At 37.0% G+C, this 17,258-nt stretch overlaps 1 protein-coding gene across 6 annotated transcripts in view; it reads left to right on the forward strand.

Annotated features, from left to right (window-relative positions):
* The first annotated feature begins 6,922 nt into the window (after positions 1-6,922).
* Positions 6,923-17,258, forward strand: part of LOC136838720 (E3 ubiquitin-protein ligase RNF14-like) — a 68,199-nt gene continuing 57,863 nt past the window's right edge. For 2 of the 6 annotated variants that reach the window (XM_067104152.1, XM_067104154.1), the window contains exons 1-4: positions 6,923-7,047; positions 12,694-12,885; positions 13,307-13,440; positions 16,134-16,754. In XM_067104152.1, the coding sequence (XP_066960253.1) occupies positions 12,705-12,885; positions 13,307-13,440; positions 16,134-16,754 (936 nt within the window). In that variant the 5' untranslated portion in view covers positions 6,923-7,047; positions 12,694-12,704. Of the gene's footprint in view, positions 7,048-7,130; positions 7,392-12,693; positions 12,886-13,306; positions 13,441-16,133; positions 16,755-17,258 lie in introns of those variants that run through there. The other 4 variants (XM_067104149.1, XM_067104150.1, XM_067104151.1 and 1 more) reach the window with 4 other exon arrangements.

The following is a 17,258-nucleotide window of genomic DNA, read 5'->3' on the forward strand; positions in this document are numbered from 1 at the left end:
TTCAACAACATAAAGAACGATGTATTTCAGCTTTCAAGATACAGGTCTGAAAAACAAGGAAGACTGCTGGAAAAGCTTTTCATCTTCATTAGTACCCAGTTAAACGCCCACCCCAACCCCGCCCCCCACCAAAAAAAATTCGTCTTGATGATGGTCTCTGATTTACGAGGCTACCTTTCGTCTCAGATTTCCTGGGTTTAACTTTTAATAATAATGATGATAGTGATAATTCTACTCACTCAAACGTAACTTGTAGCCTTATATTTATTTTTTCATGTGGGTAACAGGACTAGATAGTCTGTGGTAGTAAAGTGTAATTTGACCCATCACAAAATCTTAAAACAGAAAAAGAAGAGGAGCGTAATTGTACTTTATGTATCATAAATATGACGCAATTACAAAATTACCACTCCGGATGCTTGTGCTATGTGTACAAATTATTCACATCAGGTTTTCTGTTGTCTGTCTCGGCAAAATGTTATTGCGATAGCAAACTGATTTATCTTTAGTGGTAGCCAAGGCATCGAAGGGACTCCGTAGTGTGATCGATGCAGCTGGGCTATATTGTACCCATAATTCCCTACCGAACACGTGAATTAATAACATTGCTGTTGAGCAGTGCAAGAGGCAGTATGTTTTTCCTTGCCTCTAAAACTAAAAGTACCGCTTGTTCATTTCGGTGTTTTGGCACCAGTCTATGTAAATAAGTCAACCAATCTTGAATGCAATGAAAGAACAACTACAGTGAAAGTATACCTTCCCAGTGGAGACAGAGTCCAAAGGTCTGTCACTCCGGCTTCAAAAAGAATGAAATATTTTAGCTCAGTTTACATGAATATTCTTGTCATAATTAATTCAGCCCACCCTTGGTGATTCTCTCTCTTTCTCTCTCTCTCTCTCTCTCTCTCTCTCTCTCTCTCTCTCTCTCTCTCTCTCTCTGAAGAACGCCTATCTCTGATGACAACACTAAATTTATGAAAGAATAACAATTCTTAACTGGACAGTAATTATGAACTTCTAAAGCAGGAAAATTACCGGTAATTTGCTTATTGTATATGCAACAACAAAGATACATTCTTACACCATCATCTGAGTATATACTACTATATATTCTTGGAGGCATCCAGCCTCAAAGATATATATTTTTTTGTTTTGGAAGACAATAGAGGCTGTATACATGACAGCTATCCTTGCAACAGCAGTCATTTCACTGATAGCAACTCTACTCTCAGTTGTTGAACTCTTCATTCTCAAATATTATCTCACAATCAAAACAGTTCTTCATTCAGTTAAATTGTTTACTCATTTACGTGGTCTGAACACGTCCCAATACATTTGATAAGGCAGAAATTTGTATCGTTTTAGTTAGAGTATGGTTAACAATATGTTATAAAACTCTCCCAGTGATGCATTTTCTCTCGTGTGGTGCTTTGCTTTTAAGTTTTAGCATGAAAACGTTCAGTTATTTGTTTCATTTCCAGTTTCCAGTTTTTGGCAACATTTGTTGCCCGTAGATATAATCCAAATTATCTTTGAGTACTCATATCCATCTTTGTTAGTTGCGGGATAAGTCCATATGTCCATATGTCTACAGGCCTCTGATCACATTCAACACACTACCATAGTTACTGGCTGCCTTCGAGCAAGGGCACTTGCTGGCGTAGCACGAGTTTAATCTGGAAGAATCAACCATCCGGGTACTAAGTGTTTTCTCTCAAACGTGCTCTCCAGAATCTTCAAAATCTTAAGCAGGAAGGAAGGACGTTTAATCTCTCGGCTCCCAGATCATTCAAGAAGATAACCCAAGTCTTGGAGTTCAAGAAACTTCGGATAAGTTCAAGATGAAGAGTCGACTACTAAAAATTTGTAAACAAGTACAATTACACCGAGCAAACTTCAGGCAGTATGAACCCTGAAAAAAAAAAACAAACAAAAGACCGTTCTGATGTATCAAATGAGAGCCAAAGAATGGCCTTGACATTAAAGAGAGTGTGTCACATGTGCGTGTTTTCCGTCTCTTTAGCTACTTGTCACTAAAGTTTCTTCAAGTAGTTTTCCCTGTTGGAACTCATATAGTATAAAGACGGATGTTTTGGCACCTAGATTCTGAGAGATGCCGGAAACCGTACTCACGTGACGTTGCCGTATTTATAAAAAGTTAGGCCGTGCTTTCCCTAGAACGAAGTGTTCCAACTGCGCAGGGATATGAATTATGAACGGCTTGGCAGTCACGCTTCCTTTCTTTTTCCCCCTCACTGTTTTGCTTATAGCTGATTCCTCCATCGAACTTACACACCCCTATTCTTCTCTCTCTCTCTCTCTCTCTCTCTCTCTCTCTCTCTCTCTCTCTCTCTCTCTCTCTCTCTGTTCTTGTGCATGAGACCTACGTTCTTCTGTAATAAGATGCTAATTCTGTACATTTGAATGGATCACATGATTTTAGACAACTTTAACTAGTTTTGCTTTACGGTTTTAGTCTTTGAAGTGTGTCATTTGTTTTGCCTGAATTTTGTGTGAGTGGTTTATATTAGATAATGTAATGCAAAAATGACACTGTCCGTTTCAATCTTGTTTTGCACAAAATTATATCTCGATCTTTTCTATCTAAAGTGTTTTGAATAATAATAATAATAATAATAATAATAATAATAATAATAATAATAATAATAATAATAATAATAAATCCATGATTAAAAGGTTTCGTCTATGTAAAAAAACCCTTTTTTAAATATGGGTCTCGGTTGGCTTGATGAGGTCAGAGATCCACATCAGGCCTCTCATTTCCTTTAACAACTTCCCTAGCCTTAGGCCTTTCGGTTCTTACCAAGACTTTTTTGGGATGAGGCTGCTGGTCTCACGCCCCTCACCTAGGCTGCGATCCATCCCGGTCGCTGTCTCAGAAATTTCAACAGAGGAAACGGGCCTACATCTCTTTGTTTGGAGTTGTTAACAATTCCACCTCCCCAACCGACGGATCGAACTCAGACATGCATGCAAAGTGAGAGAGAGAGAGAGAGAGAGAGAGAGAGAGAGAGAGAGAGAGAGAAAACAAAATATTTTGGAGTACGATTTGACTAAGAAGTAAACTCTTTGTTGTTTATGGATAAAGTTATAACTTTGCTTATAATAATAATAATAATAATAATAATAATAATAATAATAATAATAATAATAATAATAATAATAATAATAATAATAATATCTTTTATTTCAGCTCAGGTCCATACACAGGGATATGCAAAGTATAGACAGTACAATACAGAAAATTTAGATACAACGAAGGTCATAATTAATGTTAAAAAAATTGAATCATCACCAAAACTGGTGAAACAGCAAGTTATATCATTGAAGCAACTGACATTTTATTTTTATTGTAGTCAAATGTCAGCTACTGTATGTATTGAAGGCAGTGTAATTATTCTCGCCCTAAACACATGCAGTTTTTATTTGGTCTGTTAAAGAGTCCGTTACTTAAGAATGGGAGTGAGCCTGGTTTAGTTAAACCAGCACCTTTCATTTGATATTTTCCAGAAGAGGATAAGATAAACTAAGAGGAAACGATTAAGGAGGACAAGAAGATATAAGAGAATAATGGAGAATGATATAAGATATGAAAATGATATTTTCTTACAGAACGGTAGCAGGCAACAACATAAAGACACAACAACATAGAATCGAAAACTTATGTCCTAAATTATTGGCACTGAATTTGCGCTGATATCTAGTAGTGACGTATCAAGGAAAAACTTTACCCCAAAAGAATATATATATATATATATATATATATATATATATATATATATATATATATATATATATATATATATATATATATATATATATATATATATATATATATATATATATATATATATAAATTAAACTTCATCACTTGCACAATTGTTCTGTGCATGTATGCAAATAATGACAGGACCTCATTTAAACATGATGATATCTAACAATATATATATATATATATAATATATATATATATATATATATATATATATATATATATATGTGTGTGTGTGTGTGTGTGTGTGTGTGTGTGTGTGAGTGCGTGTGTGCGTGTGTTTGGGTGTGTAAGTGTAACCATGTATTATTCTTCCCATTAGAGGGGTTCCGTTTTCAAGTTGTTAACATACAATAACTCAGCAAATTTTTTGGATGATGCTGTTAGCCCATTCCCTTCGTTACCACGGTAACAGTCCATCACATTCAGTTAACCACCAGGTAGATTTTCCATTAATGTCGTTTTACCGCACCTGGGATCGATCTCAAGATTGTAGCTAGTGAAGGGAAACTGATAACCACCTTGAATTATTACAGCAAAGTAAGACGAGTCTGTGAAACACTTAGTAAAGAGGCACGTGAGGAGGAGGAAAATGTTAATCAAAGGATTATAACAATCTAATAGTAACGGTAGTAGTAGAGTAGTAGGGATTTGCCTCTGAAACGGTCCCGTTTCGCTTCCTAGAAATATGACAAACAAGCAGGGCTCGGCAACCGGAGTCTGTCAGGCAAGACAGGAAATTCCAACGACAAGCAGAAGGAAAAACAAGATGCGCAACGAGAAATCTCTTCAGTCTTAAAGAGTACTACTTTTTATATTTCATCACGTGGAATGAAATTATCCTCTGTATGTGATAGGAATCGGTACATGATATAATGCAGGCAATACGAGCCTCCAAAGTTTGACACCACTGGATGTAATCCTGCACCAGTGTGATGCGCTTCATTGGGCTCTGTACAGTTTCAGCTAAATTTCTAATTATAGATTTCTTTTTACAGCGACAAAACATACGTACAGTATGTATGTATGTATGTATGTATGTATGTATGTATGTATGTATGTATGTATGTATGTATGTATGTATGTATACGAACTCGTACTGCCTAGACCTTAAAGACCTTCATTCTAACACATCTGCTTCATATCAGTCTAGAACTTCACAGTTGTCTCCCTTCTTCCTAGGATTTCCATCAGCCTACCCTCCCCAACTTTTCTGTACATGTTTCAGTGTCAGCACACAGACTATTCTTTCACATCTGGCAACCATTTTTAGTACATTATAAGTAATTCCAGCATCGTGTACAATTTATTCCCTCACATGCGTTTAGCATGAAGGATAACCGATTCAATAATCCCTTATTTTTCACTTTGGACGCTTTTCTCTATCATAAAACTTTAGAACTCCATTCTTTCACCACCTGCACTAACATTCAGCTACTCATTTTCCTTGCTTTCATTTACGTTTATTATCATCCTCTTGCTGACATTCACTGCTAACGTACAGACATTGTCAAAGCATTTTATCAGTCTCTATACTTCGTTATCATCAATCGTCACGATATCTATATCGCCAGCAAACATTATCCATTTTACCTTTGATCACAGCATCTTCTTTTAACCTTCAAAGTAAACTCACACATTTTAGCCATGGAGATATAGATATGCATGCCAGTCTACTCTTTCCTCTTTTTGCATAATCTTACACAAGATTCACTTTCATTTAACAATAACTCTAATGCCACTTACCAGTTCTTTTTATAAGGTTCTTGAGAGTATGTGCGCCACATGAAGTTTTCCTTTTGTCTCAGTTTACGCATACAGTCTCTGTATTATAGAAATGATTGCAATGTGGATGCAAATATCTACTTTTTTCCGCGGGTAATGAACCCACAACAGCCTTCCCTACTACTGGCCTCTTTATGTGTGCAGAAAGTACAAGTGTGCAAAGGGTACATAACGTCCTTAGTGTCGTGACTTATCGTCTTGACCCCAGTGGCGTCATTTCAGATTTTTAATGGGGTGGGGGTGGGGAGGCAGGCGGTTTGGCAAGCGAAGCGAGTCTAATCACCTGGGGTTTTTTATTTTGAGCTATTTTATGTGCGTTTTGGAGCACATAAAATAGATAGATAGATAGACAGACATAACTTAATGTGATGGCACATTTGAATTTCGGTAGGAATAATGGAAAACCAGCTGCTGTTACTTCTTGGGGCTTGGTGGGGTGAGGGGGGGGATCATTTTGAAGCTGGGGGAGGGGGAACTTGAGTCTTGGGTGAGCAGTTGTCCACCCCCCTGTCCCCCTAAATGACGCCCCTGCTTGACCTTTTATTTTATTATATTACTGCAACACTTCTCTTCGTCTACCATGGCCTTTTGCACTTTTTTGCTCTAAGTATGCCTTCTTGCAGGATTGGTCTATTAGTTCTGTGCCCATCTCGTGTTTTGGTTTTGAATTCATTCTATAGAAACCAACATCCTGAATTAAGAAATTGCCTCTCTCCTGTATTTTTAAAATTTGGAAATGGAATTTCCAGACTATATTATCCTATTCTTCCAAAAGGCAGGAACTTGTTACATCACGGATCAGTTCCATTATTTTCGTCCTTTTTCCCCTATAAGCTTGACCAGATATTGGTGATGGGTGACCTTTACCATCGACATTTGAATATAAAATTTTCTTTTAAAAAAGTGTCTCTCATCCCGAAGTATTGCACAAAGTTTCGAAAGTGTTTCTGTATTGTTAATAATATTTTGTGAAAGTGTGTATTCCCATTACTGCTGAACAGTAAACATCCATCGCTGCTCAATTTAAGTTATGATTTTTAATGTAATATATATAAATTGAAGGTGACGTAATAATTGTTCTTTCACAATGAAATGCAATGTTTTGATTTTGGTTAGATGTTAACTATGTGAGAGTTGAGGACATACGGTTTCGTTTTGTTCAGATGATAAGAGTTAAATTACAGAATAAGAACCCATCTAGATTACAAATTTCCATTAAAAGACTTTTAAATTCGAATAAATTTTTATTTAATACTGAAATAGTAGTTTTATAGTTACAGAATTGATAAATTGTCTGAATATCGATTATTATGCACAGATTTGTGTCGGTGTACTGTATAGAACAAAACTAAACAGGTACTTCGAGCGGTTACCACATTGCATATAAATGAGCAAATTATCCAGCTCACTATATATACTGTAACTAGTCGGCTAACAGCTCGAGAAGAACGTCACCTACGAATACCTCGGTAAGAGTTCTGTTGTTGTGAAATTAGATATAAATGGTCGTTTAATAAGAACCTAAGGTTATGATCATTCTAACATGACACTTGACTTTAGCGTAAACGTCATCATCGGCCTAGGGTACCAGTGCCTAGGCCTAAAGATTGCCGTAGACCTATAAGTTTCTTGGGCTAATGTAGCTTGGAGTAGGCGAGACCAGTTGCCGCTGTCAGCAGGAGGAAGACTTCTAGGCCTCAGTTAAGATTAAATAGAGGTGGACCCTTTCCGGCCTTAGTTAAATAAGTATCCCACGGCAGCCGTTAGTCCAAGGTTGAAAGTTTGAGTCTAAGGTAGACTTATATAGGCCTAGGTAGGCATCCTATAGCGTAGGCTGGCCTAGGCCTACTTGTACTTCATCGGTTTGCTTCGTATAACCTAGTTACGATATTTTTGAAAACCCTTTTGCAGAGAATAACGTTAGTTAAGACTAGGCTGTTTCTTGACCTTTATCCTACCACAGGGTAGGCTTAATACAATTTATAAGGTTGGTCAGCAGTTATTGTCTTAGGCTAGGCATAGGAAGTAAGGCCATGACAGTTAATTTCAATAATAGGCTTAGGCTAATGCTGTAAATTAGGTAAAACTGACCGGAATGTTTGCCGCCTTTTGTTTATGTTTTGGTTTAGCCTACGTCTGGTTATATTTATGACGTTTGTGTTTATGGTGTTTAGCCTGCTGTCCTTTGTTCATGTTTTTAATGTTCGTCCCTCAAGGGGCTGGTACTAAACATGGCCCATATTTTGCAGGCAAACTGGTAGTTACCAAACTAGAAGGGTGCAATAGTAGTCTTCAGTTTTACCTAGGCCTAATATTGTAAATATTAAAGCTGAATAATACTGCAGCCTGGTTCCTGCCAGTTGCCAACGAGAGTATTCACTGCCTTTTGTTTGTTTCTGTTTATCAGTTTCTATATGTTCATATTATTTGTTGTTTTGTTTATTTTTCTGGTCTTTCCCAAGAGGCTGGTAATAAACACAGTGCCCGTGTTGTATGCAAGCTGGTGGTTACCAAACCAGAGGGGCGTGGTAGTAGTCTGCAATTCTACCATAATTTTATACCATCTACAAATTATATAGCCACATAGCTCCAGTAGTGGAATAATGGTTCCGATGTTTTTTCTTTAAAGAATGTCAGGGGTAAATGCCTTATTTTATAGCTCCAGTTGGTTACTTCTGTGTTGTACAGTAATCAGGGGAACAGTGCTCAAAACACAGTATGTAATTAATCAAATATATAAAAAATTTTAATATATAAAGTGGGAAAATGTGTCAGAGGAAGCTCAGTTACAGGGATATACAAATCAAGCCTAAATCTGGGTGTATTATACATGGCTGGGCTTAACTCCTTGGGTAAAGCTGAAGGCTACTACTGTGACTACTGCTGTGCCCACTGCTGTGTCCTGCTTCCCGCTAGTCACTGACTGGAATATTTATCGCCTTATGTTTTTTTTTGTATGTGTTTATGATACTTATTGGCTTTTGTTTGTTTTTACGTTCATCCCCATGGGGCTGATACTAAACATGGTGCCCATTTTGCATGAAGAATGTTAGTTACCAAACCAGAGATGCATGGTAGTAGCCTTCAGTTTTTAGCACTCCTTAAATCCCTACCCATCATATTGCATACTTCTTGCTTACCCTAGGTTTTTAGAAGGGTGGTTTTGGAAAGTCCGTATAATCAAGTCGGTCCTGGTCATTTCGGCCGTAAGTCACTTTAGGCCGTAACATCCAAAACAATGTAAGACGTTATGTTTATGGTATTTACCGTTATGTTTATGGTATTTACCGTTATGTTTATGGTATTTACCATTATTATTTCATGTTTTACGTACATCCCCAAGGGGCTGGTACGAAACACGGCGCCCATTTTGCATGTAAACGTGCTTACAGCCGAAATGACTTACGGCCGAAACGACCTGAATGCAATCAAGTACCCCATAGTTCTTTTTGTGTGATGAGGCTAACCAAGTGTCTATAGGAAGGACGTGCATCACTATTACAGTAAACCCCCCGTATTCGCGTTCTCATGGTTCGCGGACTCATGCATTCGCAGGTTTCTCTGTGGAACATATCTAGCCATCATTCGCAGAAAATTCGCCCATTCGCAGAATTTTTCACTGAGAAATATTCACTAATTACTGTATTTTCATATAATTTTTATGAATAAATGCACTTTTTGTGATAAAACTATTAAAATACTCAGGTATAAGCATTTTTACAGGGTTTTTCTTGGTTTAAGCTATCAAAATGGGCAGTTCTAAGTGTTTTTAGAGGGGTTTTAAGCATTCGCGGATTTGACCTATTCGTGGGGGTGTGTGGGACGCATCCCCCCGTGAATATGGGGGGTTCACTGTACTTGCCTTTTGTTGTAAATCATTGTTATATGTTGTGTTTCCTTGAAGTTGTAAAAAGAATTTTTAACTCAGGATTTGTGAAATTAAGACCATTGTCTTTTTTTTTTGTACTTTGCATACAGTAGCTGTTATATATCTGTTATATAAGAGGCATTTGGTGGAAGTATTTGCAATTATAACTTAAAAAACAACATTTTCCTCATTTGTCTATGCATGAAAGACACCATTCTCTTACTGAATATTTTGAAGGGGAAAGGCGGAGGGAGGTATGAAAGTCTTTACTAACTTAAAATGAAAATAATTAAAGTTTTGATTAGCTATGAATGTAATGCGGTTACGTAAGGCGTGAGTTCTTAAAGTGGGTGGAGAAAACAGTACGAAGAGCCTGAGCATGTGCTAGGCTATATTCTTCTCAGAATTTGGTAAGGAGGTTTGAGAAGTACTACACTAAAAGTTATTGGAAAGGTAAAACAGGAACTTAGATAATTTATGAAGTCTTCCTTCATCAATGGGTAAATAGTGTAAGTTATTACATTGTGTCACCATTCTAGTGCCGTGCTGTAAGTTGATCTCCTCTGTAAGTTGGTTTTTCACCATTACTGGTGCTTTAACGGCTCTTGCAGCACTGTAACTTGATGTTTGGTACCGTTAACTTGATGCTGCATCAAGTTACAGTGCCATAAGCCCTGTTAACTGATGTCTATTCTTGCTGTTAGGACTGTCAACAGCGCTTACAGCACTACAACTTGGTGCAACATCACTTACGACGCTGTAAAACGCCATTAATGGTGCTGAAAAGCCGCCATAATTGTAACTCATTCGCCTCACGCCACAAGGAAAAAATGCTGCAATGATCATTAATTGACATTTGGCCTAATTGATTCAGACTAGGCAAGAAATTAATTTTCCATGTACTGGCTGGTTACTGTTCCTTATTTATTCTTATAATGCTTTTTTTTTTTTTTTACAGCAAATTACTTGTTCAGCAGCCTGAATTAGGATAGCTTTGGCTTCACCATGTAGGCTAAATCTTAATCTAGTAGCCTAGTAAGGTAAACTGTACCATTGGTAAACTAACCTACTGTTACCGAAGAACAAGCTCCTTGAAAAGAAGTTTCTGTGGAAACTTCACATTAGCCTTAGACAGGTAAAAAGTGAGAGAGCCACAATCTCAGTCAGATAAGGTAGGCTCTGCTAAAGACAGGACAGTTATCTTTGCCATATTTTGAGCTAAGTACAGTTATGGGGTAGGCCCTCACCTACAACAGTATCTTTACCTAGCCTGGACTAGGGCTTGATGAACTTGACCCCTTGTGGTCCAGTACTGTCTGTGAGGATTGATGGAATTGCACTAAAAGGATTGAACCTGATGTAAAGGTTCTGTGTTTAGTGATGTGGAAACTGGAGTTTCCAAAGAGTAGGAATGTAATGTCATTTTCATTAAGTCTTTGGTTAATGACACTTGTGACACTGGACATGTGAGCATTGGCTACTACTTCTAAATCTGGAAAAAAACTTAAACTTGGTTAAGATATTGAAATCACTCAGTGGCGTGGTAATCAGGTATTTGCTGTGGTTTGTCATCTTGGTGTGAAGATTAAATACGATTGTTGCAGAGCATTAACTCTTCTGGTTTGTGCAGAGGATATTATGTGCTGAATCAATAGGTAGCCTTGTTTGGTCTACTGCTTTTAAATGTGGTTGTGGTTTTTGGGAAGTTTGGAGGTACTCAGTGTTGAGTATTAGAAGTACAGTATACCTTTGTACATACATACTTGTTAGTTATCCATCATTGACTCTGCAGGGTTTTGGCACAGTAACCCTACCCCTCCTCCTACTGAAGGGGGAACCCTCCAAAGAGACCTCAGCTATCTTCATGATGAGGATCTCATACCTGATCAACAATCCTCCCAAGACTGCATTAATAGCCTTTGGATTGAATTCACTGGTTAAAACAAACACTTGTTCTGTAGAAAATATTTTGTTACCAAGTAGCCTTTAAAGGGTTGGCTGATTTCCACTTTGCCCACCTCCTTTCTGAGAGGTGGAAATCAGCTATATAATGGAGAGATAAGGTTCATTTAAAAAATATAAATACTTAATTTAAGATTTATTTTTTAAAAACTTACCTCTCCATTGTATAAATTGCCCTCCCTACCTCCCCACATTCAAAGTGGACAGAAGTAGACTGACTGGCTACGAGTGTTTGTACCTATCAGTCCCCTGGTGGGGGGGGACGTAGAAGGATAGAAGATGGATATTCATAGAAAACCGAGTGTTCTTATTTTTCTGTTTCAATCTGTCGAACTACCTCAGTCGCGCAAGTAAAAGCTATATGATGGAGAGGTAAGTACAGTATTTAAAAAGTAATTCTAAGTTGAGTGTATTTATATTTTTGTGTAAAATTCCAGTCTTGTCTTGAAAGAGGCCATAGTTTCATTTTATAGGCAGTGTCATGAGAAAAAAAAAAGAAGAATATTTTGACAGTTTTTTTGATTGATTAAGACAATTTTTTGTGTTCCAGAAATACTGACTGCTTATGAACAAGTTCATTGGTTTATATTAAATGCAGTGGCTCTGAGATTGTCAGTAATTTACTGTTGATTTTCACTAGATATGGTTTCATGCTTGATCTAATTCTTGCTGTAGTTTATCAGGTACACCAACAGCTACATCCTGAAATATGTTTCATGGTGGGCTGAGTGTTTTTTTGGCTGCACAAGGACCTTTCTTTAACTCATTTCATATCAGCTGTTACTGGATCAGAAGATGAGGATGTTTTTCCATACATTTCTTATTTTTGTACTCCAGTTATGTGCTCTAATGTCCTTTGCAACTCTTCATCTCTGAGCAACATGTGATGGGACTTTGCATGTCTTTTTCTTTAAAGAATTCTTTAGATATATCCATTATATTCTACTTTGTCTTGGTCACCTTTAGATAAAAAAGGTTCCCATGCTGGATTATAGTTAAATGTACTGTAAATAAAATGCCTTTACTATATATTGTGAATAATTGCTTTGAACAGCATTTGAGACAATTTGTATGTCTTTTATATATATACTTCCAAGGTGAACCTTGACACTCAGAGCAACTATAACTCTGTGTCATTCTAAATTACCTTTTCTAAATACTGTAATTGTTGCTCAGAACAACTTTGGCCAGATGTTATGCAACCAATGATATACTGTAGTAGTAATACAGTACAGGTACTGTAATAAATGTTATTATTCATTGTAATATTTTTGTTTGTCAACAGAGGTGAAGACTATGTGTCTTGATGCAGAAGAGCAAGATGATGAATTACTTGCCTTGGCAAGTATCTATGTGGATGCTTTTACATCGGCCCAAGATCAAGATGAGGAAGAAATCAGGAAGGGTGGTGAGCTAGCAATCATTTTAGATCTACCACCAGATTTTGCCCTGGTTGAAAAGCAGACTAAGGAGAATGGTATGCTGGATTTACTTTTGTTAGGAATAGGCCTTCAAAATTGCTTTTTCATGAAGAATTTTCAGATACTGTATTAATTTACTAGTGTTGCTGAAAAAATATTTGGTGAATTGTGTTACGACTCTGTTATGCTTTGGTATTAGGTGAATTTTGATGCTGGTTTCAAGTAGATCCTTTTTTTTTTTTTTTTTTTTTGCTGAACAGCTTCAGACTCCAGAGTTAAGCATAATGCTTTACTTAAATGTTATTTAAAAGTTTCCAATAAAGGGTTACTGCTAGTAGTCTCTGAAAAGCTATTAATGTATTGAACCCACTGTAGTAATGATTCAGGAACTGAAACTGACTTTAAAACGCTTGAAAAAGATTCATCACTCACTGAGAGCAATGGTATACAGTCACACTAATATCCATTTAATTTCAGGTGTGGTTCACGAGGAGAAACACTTTGTGGAACATTTGCCCCCAGTCTATGTTCATTTTACTTTCCCTCCTTCATATCCTTCAACTTCGCCACCTTCATTTACTCTCTCTTGCAAGTGGTTAAATAGAGCACAAGTAAGTTGCTGTTTAGAACTCTTATGGTTTCTTTAGTCATTGTTATTCATATTTATATTATTCTTTTTATGGGTAATAATAACTTTTCCTTACGGTAGGCATATACATACTCCAGAAAAAAAAGTTTCTAACCCAGATGGTAGAAATCTCTGAAAGCAAATATTGTATATATAAGGAATTTTTGTAACAAGAACTGTCATTGTGTGTATGGAAGGTGAAGTAAATTATGTAAAAGTGCTGTTCTATGGTTTTTCAGTCCACATATGATGAAACTCTAGATTTTGATTTAACATAGGATAAAAGTTACCTCTACTTGAGAAGTTGGAAGGAAGTTACATTTTCATCCATGTATGTATATGTGTATGTGTGTTTGCCATTGATCAAGTGTGGGTGAACAGGTCTTGATGGATGTGGGTGGAAATGTTGATTGGGTGAGACCTTTCAAGTGAATAATTTCTGGTGTATGTTGATGAAGGTTCAAGTTTTGTCTGCCAAATTAAAGTCATCTTGCCCATTATTATTCATTTATATATTTACTATAAGAGGATTATTAATAACAGATTTATTTGGGAGTGCTTGTCAATGAGTAACTGATTTGAGTACAAATATTGCTTAACTGTGGCACACACAAAACATATGACAAACAAATTACATGACCTGCCTATAAGATTTATATATCTAATCTTATTATCATCAAATGTAAATGGGTTCATAGAATCAACTCTGAGTGGATACTTTGGCAGTCTCATGATTGTTCTTAGCAGAACATTCTAATTGAGATGAAGAGTTGTAAGAGCTCTGTTTGTTTAGGAAATGTTTGGATGCCTAGTGTGTTGGAGTATTCCCTGGTGTGAGCAGGATTGAATAGTTGAAACTTGGTAATAAATAGTTAACTGGTGGTAGGTGAGGGAGTTGGTGGAGACCCTCCATTAACCTGCCATTAATAAGTGCTTTTCCCAATTGGGGGAGGGGTTAGTGGTGTCATTGCACAATATGTGGTGCACTGAAAGGGTGTTTGCAGTGTCCCCTTGGCCCCTATCTGCATCTGCTTTTTAGCCTTGTACTTTACTTGCTTCCTTTCTTTAGTCTTGCTGTCTGACACCTTTGTTACTGTTACTTCTTTGTACAACTATGGATTTTTCTCCATTTCTACCTTTAGATCCTTGTACTTCACTTCCTTTATTTTATGGATCTCTCTATCTTGCTGCCCAACCACTCCAGCTTCCTCTTGTCACTGTCTCAGTGCTGTATGGCCAAAAAAAAGTGTCCCAGTGCTTGGCTTGATGGCCTAAATTTCATAAATAAAAAAATTACAACTTAGTCCTTGATGCCAAAGGAAAAAGTGCTTGTTGATAGCAGCTGAAGGGGGGTCTCTGCTCACTCACCCACCTACCATCAGTTACTTCTTTACCAAGTTTCAACAGCCTATTCCAGCAAGCACAGGAATACTCCGACATACAAGGCTTGAGTATATATACCTAGGAGAAGTATGAATTACTTTAAAAATGTGTGATGTTTCAGCCTTGCTTTGGTAAGGGAGCAAACTAGATATAGGCATGTGTTTTAAACTGTATTTTTAGAATTACTGCCATAATCATGTAACCAGGTATGACCTTTCTTCTCTTAATGCAAGTACATGTAAGGGGTTTGCCTCCTCTGCTTTTGCACTAGGGCAAAGGAGAGCAGGTACAGACAGGGTATAAGTAGTACACTAGCTTTATATAAAAAAGTTAAAAGTGTTTGAGAAAACTGGTTTCTTTTGGAGGCTGTCTGATATCCATTTTTGACAAATTAACTAGATGATATTGTATGTAATGAAGGAGGTGAAAAGAAATTTGTATTACAGGCCTGAGTACTGTTGAGCATGAGAGAGTTTAACAAGAGATAGTTAGTGAATAGATTATTGAACAAATAGAAGTAGATATAGAATACTCCAAAAACATGGTAACAACTTGAATAAGGAAAAGATTAGAGAGGTTGAGGATAGTCTAGTGCTGACTTTTCTGAAACCTCAAAATTGGTAAGTTTGCAGACGCATTCATGCAGGTAGTGTGGATGACATAGTTGTATACTTATTCTGAAGAAATTTTTGAGGATATGTCATGTATTTCAAGAATCAATAGCCATTCTACAAATGTACAAAGCAAACCCTTTTTTTCTGTTGAGTTATTTTCATCTGTCAGATAGAGATACTTTCAAACAGAGCTTATTTTAAATGTTCCCTTGTTACATCCTGATGTGTATTTTTGTTGTAACTGATGTTGACTGAAAGGAGGAGTTTTGAGTGCTCTCTGCAGTCAGTAGTTGAGGTAGCAACAGAGATGATATTGTGCTATGTAAATTAATTGTTGAAAAGGGTTCAACCAGAGCCCTGGAATTTCATTGAAACCTCCTGATGGCCTTGACATTATCAGGAGGAGAGTTTTTAAGTGGGAGATGGTGGGGCAAGTTGACAGTGAAATGTCTTTTGCTTAAGATTTCAGAGATAAATTCTTATCAAAGCCTTGAGCAGATTGGAGAGCAGGTTTATTATGCAGGCTAGCTCCAAAAAGTAAGCCAAAGGACTGTATCTTGAAATCTTTTGTGGTGAACAGAATCCGAGTACAGTAGAGGAAGGCGGTGAACTTTGTAATATATAAGTGTTTTTTCATGTTATTTCAGTAATTTACTCCAGTCTATGTGTTTTCTTTCAGTTGACACAACTTTGCCATGAATTAGATCGGCTGTGGGAAGAAAACAAAGGTGATGTTATCATGTTTACGTGGTCACAGTTCCTGAAGGATGAAACTTTGAACCTTCTAGGGATCATAGATGTGTTAAATGTGGAAACCATTAGACCTGTGAGGCAGTCATCAATCTGTGTTGCACAAAATAGCCCAGATACAAACGAGGACAGTGATATTGTGCCTGATGATGAAGCAAGAGCTCAACTTTGTAGTGTAGATGGTGTAGATAGTGAGAGTGATAAGAGTAGTGCTGTAACTGGGGCTATCAGCTTGGTCGTGTCAAGACAGAATAGTCAGACTTATGACAGTAGAACTATTCAAGACATTGCCCCAAAGACAAACCTACTGAAACTTCTCAGAGATTATGATGAAGAGATGAGACAAAAAGTCTTTGCCACTAGGAACTTTGAATGTAAAGTTTGCTTCATGGATAAGTCTGGTGCACATTGCCTTGAGTTTTGGCCTTGTAGACATGTATATTGCAAGGATTGTATGTCATCTTATTTTGAGGTGCAGATCAGTGAAGGGAATATAAAGTTTCTCAGATGCCCAGAAGATAAGTGCGAATCTGAGGCTAACCCAAAGCAGGTAAGGTTTTGGTTTAATTTTTGATACTTTGTAATGTAAATTGCTGACTTTCCCTCCCCAGGTTATAAACTTTTAACATTATTGCTTTCAGAGCCCCAGAAATTCATTAAAACTATTTTTTTTTTAACTGAACCTTACCTCTCCATTATATAGCATTTACTTCTGTGCCAGCAGTAGTTCGACAGATTGAAACAAAAAATGAGAGCACTCGGTTTTCTGTGAATATCTGTCTTCTATCCATCTACGTCCCCCACCCCCCACCAAGGGACGATAGGTACAAATACTCGTAGCAGGTCAGTCTACTTCTGTCACTGGTTTCAGTAGGAATTTGACAGATTGTATCCGGTTTCTGTTGGTTTGTTCTATTACTTTTTTAATATTCATTAGGTAAGAACCTGTAGGGTAAGAGAGGTAAGAGTTGCTATAATAGGCATTATTCCAGTTTTATTGACCCCTCATAATATGTTTCTGCTGAGGGAAAGGTTATGATTGGATAACACTATG

The sequence above is a fragment of the Macrobrachium rosenbergii genome, chromosome 5 (genome assembly GCF_040412425.1).
Source record: "Macrobrachium rosenbergii isolate ZJJX-2024 chromosome 5, ASM4041242v1, whole genome shotgun sequence".
Lineage (NCBI taxonomy): Eukaryota > Metazoa > Arthropoda > Malacostraca > Decapoda > Palaemonidae > Macrobrachium > Macrobrachium rosenbergii.